Source organism: Arvicola amphibius, chromosome 6 (genome assembly GCF_903992535.2).
Source record: "Arvicola amphibius chromosome 6, mArvAmp1.2, whole genome shotgun sequence".
Lineage (NCBI taxonomy): Eukaryota > Metazoa > Chordata > Mammalia > Rodentia > Cricetidae > Arvicola > Arvicola amphibius.
This window is the reverse complement of record NC_052052.2, coordinates 31,200,752-31,217,144: the sequence shown is the minus strand read 5'-3', so window position 1 is coordinate 31,217,144 and position 16,393 is coordinate 31,200,752. Positions and strand designations below refer to the sequence as shown.

Genomic DNA, 16,393 nt, shown 5'->3' with positions numbered 1-16,393 from the left:
CACACGGCTTCTGTAGAGGAAGCCGCTGTCAGACACAACCGCTACTCCACTTTCCACCAGTCTTCAGTGAAAACTGACCCTGTGATGGGTTGGACTGGTACTCATGTTCAAGACTGGGCATTCTCCCCAGGTCACTGTGTCCCTCACTTTCTGACCGTGAAGTGCATGATCCTTGAGAGAGAAGGCACAACACACACACACACACACACACACACACACACACACACACACACACACGGTTCTTTTCACATTGTCCACTGCCCTCTTCTCCTTTCCTGCTGGTTTCTTCCCTACCCCAAATAGTTCCTTCTGCTTCGTGATATATAAAGTTCCATCACTGTTCTGTCCTTGCTGTAGACATCTTCCTCCTCTTTCATACTCCCTATTCCACTTTGATCTCTCTCTCTCTCTCTCTCTCTCTCTCTCTCTCTCTCTCTCTCTCTCTCTCTCTCTCTCTCTCTCTCTCTGAATTTAAATCACCATTACATGTATGAGAAAACATGCAATATTTGTCTTCCTGGATCTGGCTTTTTTCACTTATAATGGTCTCCAGTTCTACCCAGTTTCCTTAGAATGTCACAATTTCATCTTTCTTTACAGCTAAATAAAATTCTACAATGTAGACATACTACATTTTCTTTATTCATTTGTCTGTTGATAAACCCTGTTACATTTCCTGGCTGTGTGGAAGGTGCAGCAGTAAGCATGGATGTACGAGAATCTCTCTGGGGAAGGGTTTACAGCCCTGCAGGTATATGCCAGGAGGAGTATAGCTTGGCCATGTGGTAGTACTATTTTTAGATTAAACTTTTTTAGATTTATTAATTCATTTTATGTGTAAGAATGTTTTGTCTGCATGTATGTCTGTGTGCCTAGTACCCTTAGAGGTCAAGAGAAGGGGTTGGGTCACTTGGAACTCTACTTAGGAATTGCTGTGAGTCACCATGTAGGTGCAGGGAATCAAACCCAGGTCCCCTGCAAGAACAAGTGCTCTTGAACACTGAGCCCTCATCTCTCCAGTCTCCTATTTTCACTTTTTGAGAAACCTCCATGCTGGCTATACTATGCATTCCCACCAGCAGTCTTTCCCAGCAGGTTCGTCTTTCCCTGCCTACTTCCAGCATTTCTTGTTATTTGGTTTTTTGGTCTCTCTCTCTCTCTCTCTCTCTCTCTCTCTCTCTCTCTCTCTCTCTCTCTCTCTCTTTCTTGTTTTGTCTTGTTTTGTTTTACAAGACAGGGTCTCTCTGTTTAACAGTCCTCGCTGTCCTGAAACTCACTTTGCAGACCAGGCTGGCCTCAAACTCACAGAGATCCGCCTGCCTCTGCCTCCTGAGTGCTGGGATTAAAGGTGTGTACCACAACATCCAGCTTCTTTGTTTTAAAGACAGGATCTCACTGTGTAGCAGTGGTTGGCCTGGAACTCTATGTAGATCGTGCTGACCTCAGACTCACAGAGATCTTCCGGCTTCTGTGTCCTGAATGCTGGGATTAAAAGAGTGTGCCACACCCAGATTCCTTTTCTTGATAACCATTTTGATTGGCATCTCAAGGTAGTTTTAGTCTGAATTTTTCTGGTGGCCAGGGATCCTAATGCAATTTTTATATAAATAAAGACTTCCACGCCGGACGGTGGTGGCTCACGCCTTTAATCCCAGCACTCGGGAGGCAGAGGCAGGCGGATCTCTGTGAGTTCGAGACCAGCCTGGTCTACAAGAGCTAGCTCCAGGACAGGCTCTAAAGCTGCAGAGAAATCCTGTCTCGAAACCCCCCCCCCCCAAAAAAAACCAAGACTTCCATTTCAGAAAGTGTTTCGTGTTCTTGCCAGCTTTGGTTGAACAGTTTTGGAATTTAGAGCTAGGCTGGGAGGAGACAAAGGTAAAGATAACGCAGAATGTTTTTGTCGTCAGTGGGCCTGTGCATCAGAAGGCTGATTGGGGCAGCATCCATGAGAAGATATGCCAGCTGCTAATTCCTCTGCGCACCGCGATGCCCTTCTACAACTCAGAGGAAGAAAGGCAGCATAGCCTGCAGCAGCTGCAGAAGCGACAGGCAAGTCCTACAGGTGGTAATAGTGAGGGTGGCGCCCTGGTATTTACGTTTCCAGTCACTGTCCCATTCACTGGGTCATCGCCCCCGTTTTTTCCGAGTACCCACTGTTCTGGTTTGCTCGGGTGGCCCTAACAAGATGCCACAGATAGGCTGGGACAAGCAACAGGCATTCATTTTCTCAACACTGCTGGAGGTGGAAAGTCCAAGTCAAGGGTTGTGGACCTTTATGCCTGTCCCTTCCATTCCCACCCTTTCCCTCCCCCTACCGTCCTCCCTTGTCCTCTCCCAACCCCCTCAGTCTTCTCCCCTCCCCTATGTATCTTTAGGTGCACATATGTGTTTGAGTTGCATGTGGATGCCACAGGACCACCTTAGGAGTCCTTCTATTGGAGCTGTTTACCTTGGTTTTTGATTTTGGTCTTTTGAGATAGGGTCTCCCACTGGGCTGGGTCTCACCAAGTAGGTTAGCCTAGCTGGCCAGTAAGCCCTAGAATTCTGCCTATGGCTGTCTCCATAGTGCTGGGAGTACAAGTATAAACACCATGCCTAGCTTTTCCACCTGGTTTCTCTGGGCATTGAACTCAGGTCCTCATGCTTATGAGACAGTTACTTTACTGACTGAGCCATCTCTTGAAGCCCAGATTGGTGTCTCCTAAGATCTCTCTTCCTGGCTGATGTATTGATAGCCGTCTTCTTGCTGCATCTTCTTCAGTTCCTTTGTTTGCACACATATCTGGTGTTTCTTTGCTTGTCGAATTTTTCTTATTAAGACACTAGTCAGGGTTGGTAAGACGGCTCTGTAGGAAAGGGTATTTGCCACTGAGGCTGACAATCTAAGTTTGATTCCCAGAATCCACAAGGTCAAAGGAGAGAACCGACTCCCAGAAGTTGTCCTCTGACCTCTACACGTGCATTGTGGAACACATGGGTACACACACACACACACACACACACACACACACACACAAAATGTAATTAAGATGCCCAGCGGGTTAGAGTCTGTAAGAGTGGATCCATTTTAACTTAACTACCTCTTTGGATACCATTTTACCCAAATCCATTATATCCTGAGGGACTAGGATTTAGGGCTTTACCATGTGACTTTTGAGGGGGGCATGGTTCAGTCCAGAGACTCCATGTGCCAAGTTCCGTGATAAGAGCATTAGCACATAACACATTGTTTCTCAACCTGTGGGTCACAACCTTTTGACAAAGTTATTTACATTATGATTCATAACAGTAGCAAAATGACAGCTATGAAGTAGCAATGAAAATAATGTTATGATTGGAGAGATGGCTCAGTGGTTAAGAGCATTGGCTGCTCTTCCAGAGGTTCTGAGTTCAATTCCCAGCAACCACATGGTGGTTCACAACTGTCTGTAACTCCAGTTCCAAGGGATCTGACATCCTCATAATAATGTACATAAAATAAATTATATAGAATTTAAAAAAGAAAAGAATTTTTTATTGTTAGGGGGTCACCACAACATGAGGAACTGTATTAAAGGGTCACAGCATTAGGAAGGTTGAGAACCACTGGTATAATAGGAAATAAAAATGATATTAAGAATATATCAGGGTATAAAGGAGATTATAAATCTAATTTACGGGCTGGAGATATTGCTCAGAGATTAAGAGTCCTGCCTGCTCTTTCAGAAGTCCTGAGTTCAATTCCCAGCAACCACATAGTGGCTCACAGCCGTCTGTAATGAGATTTGGTGCCATCTTCTGGCCTGCACGCAAACATGCAGACAGAACACTGTGTACATAATAAATAAATAAATATTTTAAAAAACTAATTTACATTATGGCATTAAAGAAATATAAATTATTATCATTATTTTAATTTTTTGGTTTTTTTAGACAGGGTTTCTCTGTGTAGCTCTGGCTGTCCCGGAACTAGCTCTGTAGACCAGACTGGCCTCAAACTTGGAGATCCACCTGCCTCTGCCTCCCAAGTGCTGGGATTAAAGCATGTGGTGCTACCACCCAACTAAGAATATCAATTATTATTTTGAAAATTAATCCCCTTTGTGTGCGTGCACACAGTATGCAGGTATGTGTGTGCACACTTGTGTATGCAGATATGTGTGTGCACACTTGTGTATGCAGATATGCATGTGCACACATGTGTATGCAGGTATGTGTGTGCACACGTGTGTATGCAGGTATGCGTGTGCACACATGTATGCAGGTATGCATGTGCACACATGTGTATGCAGGTATGCTTGCATGTGTGGAGGCCAGAGGCTGACTTGGGATGTCTTTCTCTGCTGCTCCCCTTGCTGTATTACCTTCTTTTCTCAAACAGGGTCTCCTCCTGAGCCTGGAGCTCACCCTTTCGGCTAGGCAGGCTGGCTAGTGAGAGAGCCTCAGAGCCCTCTGCAGTCTCTCATGATGGGTGAATACTGCCATGTTTTTATGTACTTGCTGGGGATCTGAATGTAGGCCTTCATTTTGCACAACAAGCACTTTACCCATTGAGCCATCTCCCCAGCCCCCCAATGAGCCTCCTGAAAGCCATAAATCTATAAACACAGACTCATCAATTTTAATGTTATAAAACTGATCATCTGAGAACAATGAAGACTTAAAAGTTATTTTTGTATTAGCTAGGCAGATAATTCTAGAAGGAAATAAGAGATGTTTTCTTGAAATTAATTCAGATATAAAGACAGAAACTTTTATTTTTTGAATTAAAATTTTACTTTCTTCAGAATTTCATACATGGATGTACACTTTACATCGTTTCTACCCTTCCCTGTTCCCTTCCAACTCCTGGTGTGTGTGTGTGTGTGTGTGTGTGTGTGTGTGTGTGTGTGTGTGTGTGTAACCTCCAGTGCTGCCTGTATGTACATGTGTTTAAGGCTGACCCCTTACGACTGGGAAGCCTTCAGGTGGCTTCATCCCTGAAGAGAACGGGGTCTTCCTCAGCAGTCACTGACTCCCTGCAGCTCTTGTTAAATGTCCCCGACCACAGCTGGCCTGGTGCTGTGTTGAGAGTTCACGGGTGCAGTGTCCCCATCATGTCCAGAAGACACTATTGGGAGCAGTGGTCCCAGTCCTCCAGTCCTTACAGTATTTCTATAGACAGAACGTTTTAGATTGTCCTGTGTCGTCTGGAGCTTTGCTAAATTAAAGTCTTATTAGAGCTCAAAGAATAAGACAGGTGATGTACATCAGTTGGTAGGGGCCAGGCTAGCAGGCTTTGGTATGACATAAACTGGATAGTGGCACATATTCATCCACACAGCGAGTTTGAGGCTGTCCTGGACTACATAAGACTCTGTCTTTAAAAAAAAAAAATAAATGAAAAGCAATAGTGGAAAAAGATGCTAAGAACAAGAACTACAGGAATGCTGTATACGGTTCATCTAGAGCCCACGTCCAGCCACCTCTCTGCCAAGTTCTGAACTGAATTGAAAGATATCTGTTCCTGGACCTTGGACTTACGGCTTAAGTTTGCATTTTTATCCATTCCAGCCCAGAGTCTCATGTCCACCTAGTACAGGCAGGCTCACCAAGTGCTCTCAGCAAAGTGTTGGCTTTACCTGTGGGTGTGTCCACCTGTGCCTTTCACACCCAGGCTGTCTCTCAGTGTCTATTCCCGCCTCCCACAGAAGCACTTGATTGAATTCTGCTACACTGTCGCCCAGAAGTATCTTTTTGAAGGAAGACATGAAGACGCTGTTCCTGCGGCTCTGCACTCCCTTCGATTCCGCATGAATATGCACGGCCTGAGCTCAGTAGAGCTTGTGCCTGCTTACCTGCTCCTGGCTGAGGCCAGCCTTGGTGAGTGGAACTTACTGTAGACCCTTGGAGCCTGCTGAAATGCTGTATTGATTCTCCATAGGGGCAAGACACCCTCTGTGGAAGAATCTGATTTCAGACACCCTTTTTGGTATGAAGTCTGGCATAAGGAGGGAGAAGGCAATGGCTACAGTTGACAATAATCTGCTCAAGATGAGCCTGGTGGCATTCACCTTTAATCCCAGCCTTAGGGAGGCAGAGGCAGGAGGCCACCCTGACCTACATACATAGCAAGTTCCAGGACGGCTAGGACTACATAGAAAGACTCTGGAAAAATAAACAAAACAAAACAAAACAAAAAACAAAAACTAGGCAGTGGTGGCACACACCCTTAATTCTAGCACTCAGGAGACAGAAGCAGGTGGTGGATCTCTTTGAGTTTGAGGCCAGCCTGGTCTGCAGGGGCAGTTCCAGGACATCCAGGGCTACACAAAGAAATACTGTATTGGAAGAAATTGATGAGACTTTTGGAGTGATCTAGGGTTAAAGGGTTGACTGCTATAGGAGAGGGGCTGGGAGGTCAGTCTTTCTCCTGGGCCTCTTTTTCCTCTCCTCTTTCCTCTATGTTTTTAAGGGCCCTTTATAAAACCCAGGCTTGCCTCAAACTCACTAGGTTGCTTAAGGAGTGACTTTGAACTTCTGATCCTCCTGCCTCCACTATTCTTCTAGTGCTGAACTTTGGGTCAACACTACATTTCCATGTGTTGTGGGGGATTGAACCCAGAGCTTCATTCAAGCTAGGCCCATTCTCTATCCACTCAGCTACCCCCAGTCTTCTTTCTTGTCTCTGCTCTTCTGTAGGTATCCGCTTCAGTTCGCCTACCCCAGACTAAATTTTAACATCTTCTGCTGACTGCAGGAGACAGTTACCCTCAGATATCCGATCTAGTTAAATCTGCACGTCCTCTGGATTCAAGTTGAGAAGCAGAAGTGGATTAGCATCTGATTTCCATTACAAATTCCTAGAAGACAGAATTTTGTTAACCCAGCTGGGATGTAGACTTTACCCTTGTTCCCTTGGGTGAAAGTCATAGTTCAGAAGCAGAGGAACCCACCACCGTAAGAGTGAGATCACTTGCTTGGCAGACACCTGCCTCTGGGCTGCTATAGAGATCAGCATCTGAGAAGAATTTACATTCTTGAGCATCTACAGTGTTTTAGGCACCATGTACACCTTAATAGTCATCATTTTGAATAACGTTTTTCAAGATAGTACTATAGCTCAACTATAAAGCACATCCTAGCTTACATTGCAATTACTGTGTGATGTGAGAGCCCACCCAAGCCATCTGATCATGCTGCTTACTGTAGTGCATAAGGTCCCAGTGGCCAGAGCACTCTACTGTGCATTTCCCATAAAGCACCTCTTCACAAGCACAGTGCAACCTGATCTGCTAAGAAGATCCCATTCAGGCTTCTCTCCCACAACATGTTTACAACCTCGGAGTTTTACTTCCTCATTGGAACCACCTGCCCACAAATGACGACATAGAGACTTATTATTAATTATGAAAGCTTGGCCTTAGCTTAAACTTTTTCCCAACTAGTTTTTATAACTTAACCTAACCTGTTTTTATTAATCTGCATTCCACCATGTGAATGAGTTACCTCTCATCTGTACCATATATGCGACTTCTTCAGTGTCTCCCTGGCATCTCTGCCTTTCTTCCCAGAGTCCTCCCTCACCAGAAGTCTGCCTATTCTCTCTTGCCTAGCTGTTGGCCATTCAGCTCTTTATTAAACCAATCAGAAGGCACCACAGGCAGAGACAAATCTTCACAGTAAGTAGATTATCCCACATCATTGGCCAATTAAAAAATTGTATATTTTATATGTATGGGTGTTTTACCTGCATATCTGTTTCTAGTACCTGAGAAAACCAGAAGAGGGCACCGGATCCCGAGGAATTAGAGTCACAGACAGTTGTGAACTGCCATATGCGTACTGGGAATTGAACCTAGGTCCTCTGAAGAGCCTTGCCAACCATTACATAAAACATCCCTCAGTTGTGCTTGTCTGCTGTCTCCTTGTGACTGGATTGAAGTTACAGATTTGGGACAGAAATGTCACAAAATGTATAGTGTGTTCTCAACTCATCTGATAAAATGACACAATTTTCCCAATACTGATGCTTACTCATAGTCAGCAGTGATGAGGAGATAGTGGACGGGAAATCCAGAAGTAAAGTCTAGAGTGGCAGGAAGGTAGGAGTTCAAGGCCATCCTTAGCCACAGAGTGTCCGGACGCCACGCAGCCCAGCTCTGCCTAAGTTTAAAGATCTTAACTGGGTTAATTGCACTTCTAGAACCAGACAACACCTCCCTCCACCAAGTAGGACGTGTGTTCCCCAGTGCTCACCGCCACATCTTACTGCAGTGGGGCTGTTCAGGCCTCTCTATCACGAATAACTGTGGTTCTAGTTTTGGTTTATGGGCTGGTACTTTGAAGTCATATAAATATCCCATTCTTTACCAAACTCACAATGTAGTCATTCATTGACAGCCATTTATTGTGTCTCCTGGTTCCCTGTTTTACTCACTGGGTTCCAACCCACCACAGTTATCACTATTACTTATGTGTCCAAACTGCCCCTGACCAGGAGGACCAGGAGGACCAGGAGGACCAGGAGGACCAGGAGATACAGACAGCTTTGAGAAAGCCATTTAAGCCGAAGCCCCACCTCCCACCTGCTCGCTCACTGCTCTCTCCAGGCCTTCCATGGCTTTTCTTCAGTCTCAGCTCCAGCAACCAATGGGATCCCGTTACATGTCCAAGAAGACAAACTCCCACAGCAGTCTGAGGCCTTGAATGATTGGCTCTCTCTTAGTTACAGAGACCTTCTCGTAAGTCCTTGGAGGCATTCTTTATTTTAGAAGTCTCTATTTCCTCCTCCCTCCTTCCCTCCCTTCCATCTAATCAATTCCTTGTTATCCCTCAGGTCTCAGGTCAAGTTTTCTATTCTCTGGTCTGGAAGCCTTTCCTTAATCCCAAGACTAAACTGGGTCTTTGTTTGTTTGTTTTTAATCTTAAATAATCTTATTTGTGTGTGTTCACAGGCATATGTGCCAGGGCCCTCATATGGGTCCAAGAGGTAGACATCGGGCTGTCTGCCTTTGGGCTAACTCACTCTCCCTGCTGTCTTTCTTAATCATCACTTAGAAACATCTTCTCTCTCCCCAACTCAGCCCCCAGCACTCGCTCCATTGTTACTCATAGACTTATTGATGAGATTCCTCTCTCTCTCTCCTCCACTGGACTCACGAGAACTAGATCCATCCTGGCATGAGGTTCTCACACCCACACAGTACAGGGCAGAGAGGGTACTCAAAAAATACTGCCCTGGTACCCCCCAGCTCCATGAAGGACGTTGTTGAGTCTGAGGACCTCTTCATAAGATGCTCTAGGGATTAAGACCATAGACGCGATCCTGAAAGCGCTGTTGAGATGGAAGCGTTCAACACAGGGCCGGGAAATCTCATCCTCTCCCTCACGCTTCTCCTCCTCCTGGACACTCCTGCCTGAAGGGGAAACTTAGCCGATAGTCACCTTTCTTCTTCCTTTCTTTCAGTTTTTTCTCTTTTTCTATCTTTCTACCCTTTTCTTTCTTTCACTAAAACTTGGAAGTTTGAGTTAGTGAGGGGTGACATTAGCAGTGACAGTTCAAAGAGAAGGGAGGCACCCTAGCTGCCCCGTGCCTCTGCTGTCCACATGATAGAGTGTGACCATCACGCTTGGCCTGGACAGTAGGGAGGAAGGACTGGTTTGGTCATAGTTTCACAGGGTTCAAACCATACGGTGGGGAGGGCATAGCGGAGAAGAGCAGTTTTCCTCAGGGTAGACAAAATGCAGAGAGAGAGAGAGAGAGAGAGAGAGAGAGAGAGAGAGAGAGAGAGAGAGAGAGAGAGAGAGAGAGAGAGAGAGAGAGAGAGAGAGAGAGAGAGAGAGAGAGAGAGAGAGAGAGAGAGAGAGAGAGAGAGAGAGAGAGAGAGAGAGAGAGAGGCTGGATAGGATGACTTTCAGGACACCTGTCCAGTGGCCCACTGCCTGCTGTGTTACCTCCCAAAGTTACCACTACAATAGCATCCAGCTGGGGACCAGGTGGCAGACTATGAGCCTGAGGAGGACATTGTTCTGTTCAAGCCATAACAGGAGAAGGGGCTCGCGCCTTTCTCTCCTTTCCTGGTGGAGTCGGGGCTTCTGACCGAGAGGCTGGAGATTTCTCTTCTCCTTTTTCACATTGCTGGCTTCTGTCCAACCCTCAGGTATCTGCTCAGCTATCCTCACAGAGAGGGGTCACAAATCATCCAGACTAAGCCCTTACTGCTACATCGTGGAGACTGTATGTTTGTGTTTGCTTCCTCCAAAGCCCTTCGTGGTTGGTTTGTTGTGGACTTCACCTTGCTTGTCCTTGCAATCAGTGACCATGCTTAGTTCAGTATAGAGGCACTAAACACGGAGCACAGTGGTAGGGACTCAGAAAGCTAGGTCAGAATACCTCACAGGAAGAAAGTTTCCTCTTGGGACCGTTTGGAGTCCTGGCCTCTAGCTGCTCTTCCCCGCTAGTGATCTTTACTTTCCTTCTGATTTGAATTACTAAAAGCTGGGTCAAAGTTGTTTACCAGCTCTGCTTCACGAGCGCGTGTTGCCTTGGCCTTGAGGATCAGAGGATAAGGTTTTCACCTGTTGGCCCACCTGACGGGTATACAAGCCTCCGAGGTGCTATTGAATAAAGGGCTTCTTACCAGTGACTAGAGGTTCGTGTCTCTGTCTCTCTGTGAGTCTTTGTGTGTTTCAACCTCCAGCCCCTTGCCGGAAGCTCGGGAACTGTATGGTAGCGCACAGAGTGCAGACAGGCGCTGTGCGCTGCAGTTTTCTCCTCTGATAACTGTTGCCAGAATTGCTGGCAGACTTGTCATGGGTTCAGACGGGCTGGCTGGTGTGGGGCAGCCACGTCCTGAGCTCCTCCAAGTGACTGCTACTTCTGTCACCCTTTGCTCTCATCACCAAGTCCTGCAGACTCTCCCCGTATAATGTAATGTGTCCAGGTTTACATAACTGATGTCAGCCGTGGTCTCGCTCTCCAGACAAATAGCACTGGTCTCTTCTATTGCATATCTTGTAAAGTCACCATTCAGGAGAGTCTCACTTCCTTCACACCTCCACCACGCCCCCCACCCAGCATGGAAGGCACGGTCTGTGAGACCACAGCATGCCTGGACTGACCCACTCATGGGGCACAGTGTGAGCTCTGATGAAGACCCCATGGGCTGGAGCCCCGCTGCTTGCTTACCCTGCCCAGCTCTCTGGACCTGCAGCCTCGGTGCATTCTCCAAGTTTGCCTTTGCCTTCAGGACTGATATTTGTTTAGTCGCAGTTGCACTTGGCCTTGGGACGTCTTCTTTAGCATTGTCTCCTTGAGAAGAACTAGGAAAAGCAAAATGAAATATACATATATATGCATATATGTATATTGCTCTTGCAGAAGACTCCAGTTTCCAGCAACCTTGTCAGATGAGTCATAACTGCCTGTAGTTTCCAAGAACTTGATACCTGATTTTATCCTCAGAAACCTGTATGCATATGCACATACCACCCCCACAGTAATAATCAAAATAAATCATTTTTTGACTTTTTGTGTCAGGTTTCTCTATGTAGCTCCGGCTGTCCTGGAACTTTGCAGCACCGATAAATATTTGTATCAATGAACAAATGGACATATGGAAACTCATATTTCATGTTTTATTCTTTATTTAAAAATTGAATTATAACCTATTTATTTATTTATTTATGAAGGGATTTTTTGAGATAGGATATTTCTATGTAAACCAGGCTGGCCTCAGACTCACAGAGATCCTTCTGTCTTTGCCTCCTGAGTTCTGGAATTAAAGGCATGCACCACCCTGCCTGACTTATAACATCTTTTCTAACTGACTTTTGGCAGGTCTGGGCCGGATAGTGCAGGCTGAAGAATATCTATCCCAAGCCCGGTGGACAGTCCTCAAGTCAACTGACTGTAGTAATGCAACTCACTCTTTACTGCACCGGAACCTGGGCCTTCTCTACATGGCCAAGGAGAACCACGAGGAAGCCCGGTACCACCTGGCTAATGATGTGAGCGAGCACCCGTAAGACCCCGGATGCTTCCAAGGACAGTTCTGTTCAGTGTTTCTTTACCTGAGCATTTCTCTAACAGTGCTGCTCATACCGACCATTTCGGGAGCAGCAGCAAAACTCAGTTCTAACGACCCCAGTTCAAACCTCTCTACTTCCTGGCTATGCAAACCCACCTTCCCCGGGTCTCTGTTGTTTGTGGCTAACCTGGGAAGAGAGAGCTGCACATTGGCTAAGAGAAGGGTGGTGATTCTGTTCCCAGCTCTGCTGGTTCTGTGGCAAGTAATTTAACCTTTCTTTCAGATGTAAAACACGATTCATGAAATGGTCCCAACCACATCAGTGCATCGCAGAGATTAATAATAGAAGACTGTATGCACTGGACTTCGTGGCCATTTGTCAAAATAATACTAACATCACTTCTTCAGCATGTGGCTATTAAATTTAAATGACCTAGATCTATAAGAAAGCACTTACAATCTCTAAAGCCGTGCAAATGGTAGATAGGAGGAGGGACGTGCTGTTCTTCTCAAGTTAGGGAGTTCTTGTAGAATTTTTGGATAGGAAAATATCATCAGGCAGAGTTCCTGCACCTGAATTCCAGATTAGGCTGGGTCTTTCTGCAGTGTTGCCACCCACCTCTCCCCCAGCAACCTTCCTGCTGGCTCCCGTCTCTGCTTCAGATGACCCCTGAACCTCTCTGCCCTGGGAGGCTGACCTCCGTGGTCATCCTGGATGCCGTTGTCGTCTGACTTTGCTAAGGATGGAAGAGTGGGAGGCTCAGAGGGGAGAGGAGGGTGGGAGATACAGCATGAGGGGGGCAGTTCTGGCAGAAACAGTCAGCAGTCCTGTCGGATACAGCTCCTGTCCAGCAGCCACAGCTCCAGCTCTGGCTGGTCTTTGTTACTCCCGCTAGCTCCTCTGTTTTCTGAGGTGTAGAGATGATAAGAGTTCCTTGCCATCGCCGTTCCCGGTGCTTCATTAGCCCTCTTGTTCTTGTAACCTTCCACATGTCCAGTAACTCTTCCATTGACCTAACCGCAGGCAGCCCTTTAAAGTGTCATATGTTTCTACCCAAATCCTTAACCAATACTTTTTTCCCTTAAAAGAGAGAGGGTCTTACTTCATAACCCTGGATGTCCTGGAATTTGATATGTAGAGGAGGCTGGCCTTGACCTCAAAGAGATCTGCCTGCTTCTGCCTTCCGAATGCTGGGATTAAAGGCGTGCGCCACCGTGCCTGGGAACTTTTCTTCATTTATGTTTGTTCTCTACTCTCCACATCCTTCAGTTAATTAAGCAGAGGCGCATTCTGTCTTGTGCTGAACCACACATTAGGAATTAGATCAAACCCAAGTTTCTTGAGCGTGTGAGCCTGCAACGCGCGCACACACACACACACACACACACACACACACACACACGCTTACTTTAGCACTGGGGACCACTGGGATAAATCTTCAACCTTTATCTATCTTTCTGTCTGTCTATATATACATACATATATATTTGTCATTTTCGTTTGTTTTTGTTTTGAACAGGGTCTCACTATGTATACCATCTGACCTCAGACTCACAGAGGTCAACCTGCTTCTACCTCCCAAGTGCTAGGATTAAAGGTCCATGCCACACCTGTCTCTAGATATATTTTTTGAGACAAGCTCTTATTATATACATCAGGTTGCTCTTGAACTCACCACCCTCCTGCTTCAGCCTCCTGAGTGCTCGGATTACAGATGTTTGATATCACATCCAGACGTTTCCCCCTTTTCTTTCACACACACGTCACGGATGCAAGCTACAGAATCATCCATTTTCATGTGCTCTTCACTAAGTCTTTGTGCATTTACAGAGCTGCACAAGCATTTTGGCACATTTCCACCACTCCAAAGAAACCCGTCGTCTGCATCTGCAGTCATTTCCCATTCAGCCCCAGCCCCCGCAGCCAGCCTGTCTCCACAGACTCTTCACGGAGGAGGTCCTGACTCCTCTCACCTTGCATAGCATTTGGAGTCTGCCATGTTGCCGTGTGAGCAGCAGCTGCTCCCTTCTACTGTCAAGGACCAGGCCACTCTGCTGGGCCACGTGTTATTACCCACGCTGGAGACGATGGTGTTTCTGCTTGGGACTGTTAGGAGTGACTGTACCACATGTTTGTGAACCACTCTCTCTGTTTGGACACACATGCCCGATTTCTCTTTGAAGGTACCCAGAGGAGGAATACCTGGGCTGCACAGCAACTCCATGGTTAGCCTGTTGACGATCTGCCTGGCCGCTGCCCAGAGGCTGCGCCATTCCTCTTGCCTTTCAGCCGTGTCTGGGCTTCTCCTCCCTTACCCGGCTCCCCTTTTCTCCTTCTGATGACAGCCGTCGTTCGGGCTGTGAAGAGAGTTGAGCCACTGACTTTGTTTGGCAGCTCTCGAATGACTCTCAGTGCTTAGCACTTGCCACATGCTTATTAGGCATTTGTGGATCCTTTGGAGAAATGTCTTCTCGGGTCCCTAGTCCATTTTCACAGCCGGCGGTAGCAGAGGTCTTTTTCCGTGTGATGGTTCACTTGGTTTTCAGGGGGAACTCAAGCACCCTTTCTCTTCCTCTTGCAATAGATTTATTTTGCCAGTTGTGCGTTCGGAACAGAAGACATCAGGACCTCAGGAGGCTACTTCCACCTGGCCAATATCTTCCATGGTCTTAAGAAAATGGAGCTGGCAGACACATTGTACACAAAGGTGAGCTGGGGAGTGGAGGAACTTAGCACTGACACTTAGGTCTGGCATCTTATAAGGAGAGTCAGGCCTTTGCTGAGATTCTCAGAGATGGACTGACTTGCATCAGCTTATACAGCCTAATCCTCAGGATACTTCGCTAAGATGGGCCAATCCTTAGCATCTGTAGGGCAAGTCATGGAGAATCAGAGCTTATGACAGGCTTTGCCACACCCTTGTCACACAGCCAGCGAGGCAGTTGTATGGAGGTATACAACAGAGAAGGAAGAACTTTATTTTATTTTGTTTTGTATTTTCAAGACAGGGTTTCTCTGTGTAGCCTTGACTGTCCTGGAAACTATTCACTGTATAGACTAGGCGGGCCTCAGACTCACAGAGATCCTGCCTCACCTGCCTCTACTTCCCAAATTCTGGGATTAAATGTGTGTGTCACCACGGCCTGGCTGAAGGAAGAACTTTTTAAGGGATACTTATTGCTGCAATGTCCTCTCAAAGGGCCAAAGAACAAGAAAATGTTTTTAAAATTCTTTGGGTGACTAACTCAGTGGGTAAAGGATGATGCCAGCAGTCCTGACTCTGAGTTTAGTCCAGGACCCACATGATAGAAGGAGCGTTCCAGCTCCTAAAAGTTGTCCTCTGACCTCCGCATGTGTGTTGTGGCACCAAAGCATGCCCACCGCCGCCTTGTGCATTTTCTGCTTTCAGTGGGTGCCAGGATCTGAACTCAGGTCCTCATGCTTTTGTCCACCGAGCTGTCTCTCCTGCCTCCTAACTCCTTCTGTGTAAAAACTTTCCAATATACAAAAACACTATTAGTCATCCGGTAATCCCTCACTTGGGAGCAGCTATGATAGAGGTTATCATACTGCGACTGTGGATTTCTATTTTACACCATTTCTTAGAAAAGGGTGTTTTGGGTGGGGCAGTGGTGGCACACACCTGTAATCCAGCACTCAGGAGGCAGAGGCAGTTAGATCTCTGAGTTCAAGGCCAGCCTGGTCTACAGAGCAAGCTCCAGGACAGCCAGGGCCATACACAGATAAACTCTCTTTTGGAAAAGAAAACTGGCGTTTTGGCATAGCTGAACACCAGTGAACTTTAGAGTCAGTCAGACCTGGGTATGGAGCTGGGCTATGCCATTTGTCAGCTCTTTCCAAAAGTTAAGCGTGTTGGTAACTTTTCTAAGCCTGAGTTTATTCACATGTAAATGGGAGTAGTAAGTATGTGCTTCATAACAGTAGCCTTTGACCTGAGACTCTGGCAGGGCCCCTGATGAGCCTGCCCAGCCCTTGTCTTGCGCACTTGCACTAGGCCTGTCTGGACTCCTAGGGCTCCCTCTGCTCGCATGCACTTGAGAGTGAGGGCTTCTAGACTCAGGAAACCTGGCCTTGAATAGCAGCTTCCCAACTGGCTGGCCTGCTGGTCTGATCGTCCTGCTTTCCCTACAGGTCTCGGAGATCTGGTATACCTATTTGAATAATCACTATCAAGTCCTCGTACAGGCCCGTTCCCAACAAACAGACTTACTGGGCAAACAGTTTGTGAATGACACCGGTCTGGGTAAGTGACAGGTCTCTTAACCAGTGGAGCGATGACTTTTCCTCCCTAGCACTCAGGTCTTGTCTCTGTGTTCCCATCGCTGCCACCTTCCCCATTTTGCAGATGGAGAGAAACATGGAGACACCGGGCTCGAGGAGC

At 46.7% G+C, this 16,393-nt stretch overlaps 1 protein-coding gene across 1 annotated transcript in view; it reads left to right on the top strand.

Annotated features, from left to right (window-relative positions):
* Zmynd12 (zinc finger MYND-type containing 12) overlaps positions 1–16,393 on the top strand; it is a 28,470-nt gene that overhangs the window by 7,965 nt on the left and 4,112 nt on the right. The window contains exons 2-6 of the mRNA XM_038334579.1: positions 1,908–2,049; positions 5,670–5,841; positions 11,801–11,970; positions 14,576–14,698; positions 16,144–16,255. Of these exons, the coding sequence (XP_038190507.1) occupies positions 1,908–2,049; positions 5,670–5,841; positions 11,801–11,970; positions 14,576–14,698; positions 16,144–16,255 (719 nt within the window). The remainder of the gene's footprint in view (positions 1–1,907; positions 2,050–5,669; positions 5,842–11,800; positions 11,971–14,575; positions 14,699–16,143; positions 16,256–16,393) is intronic.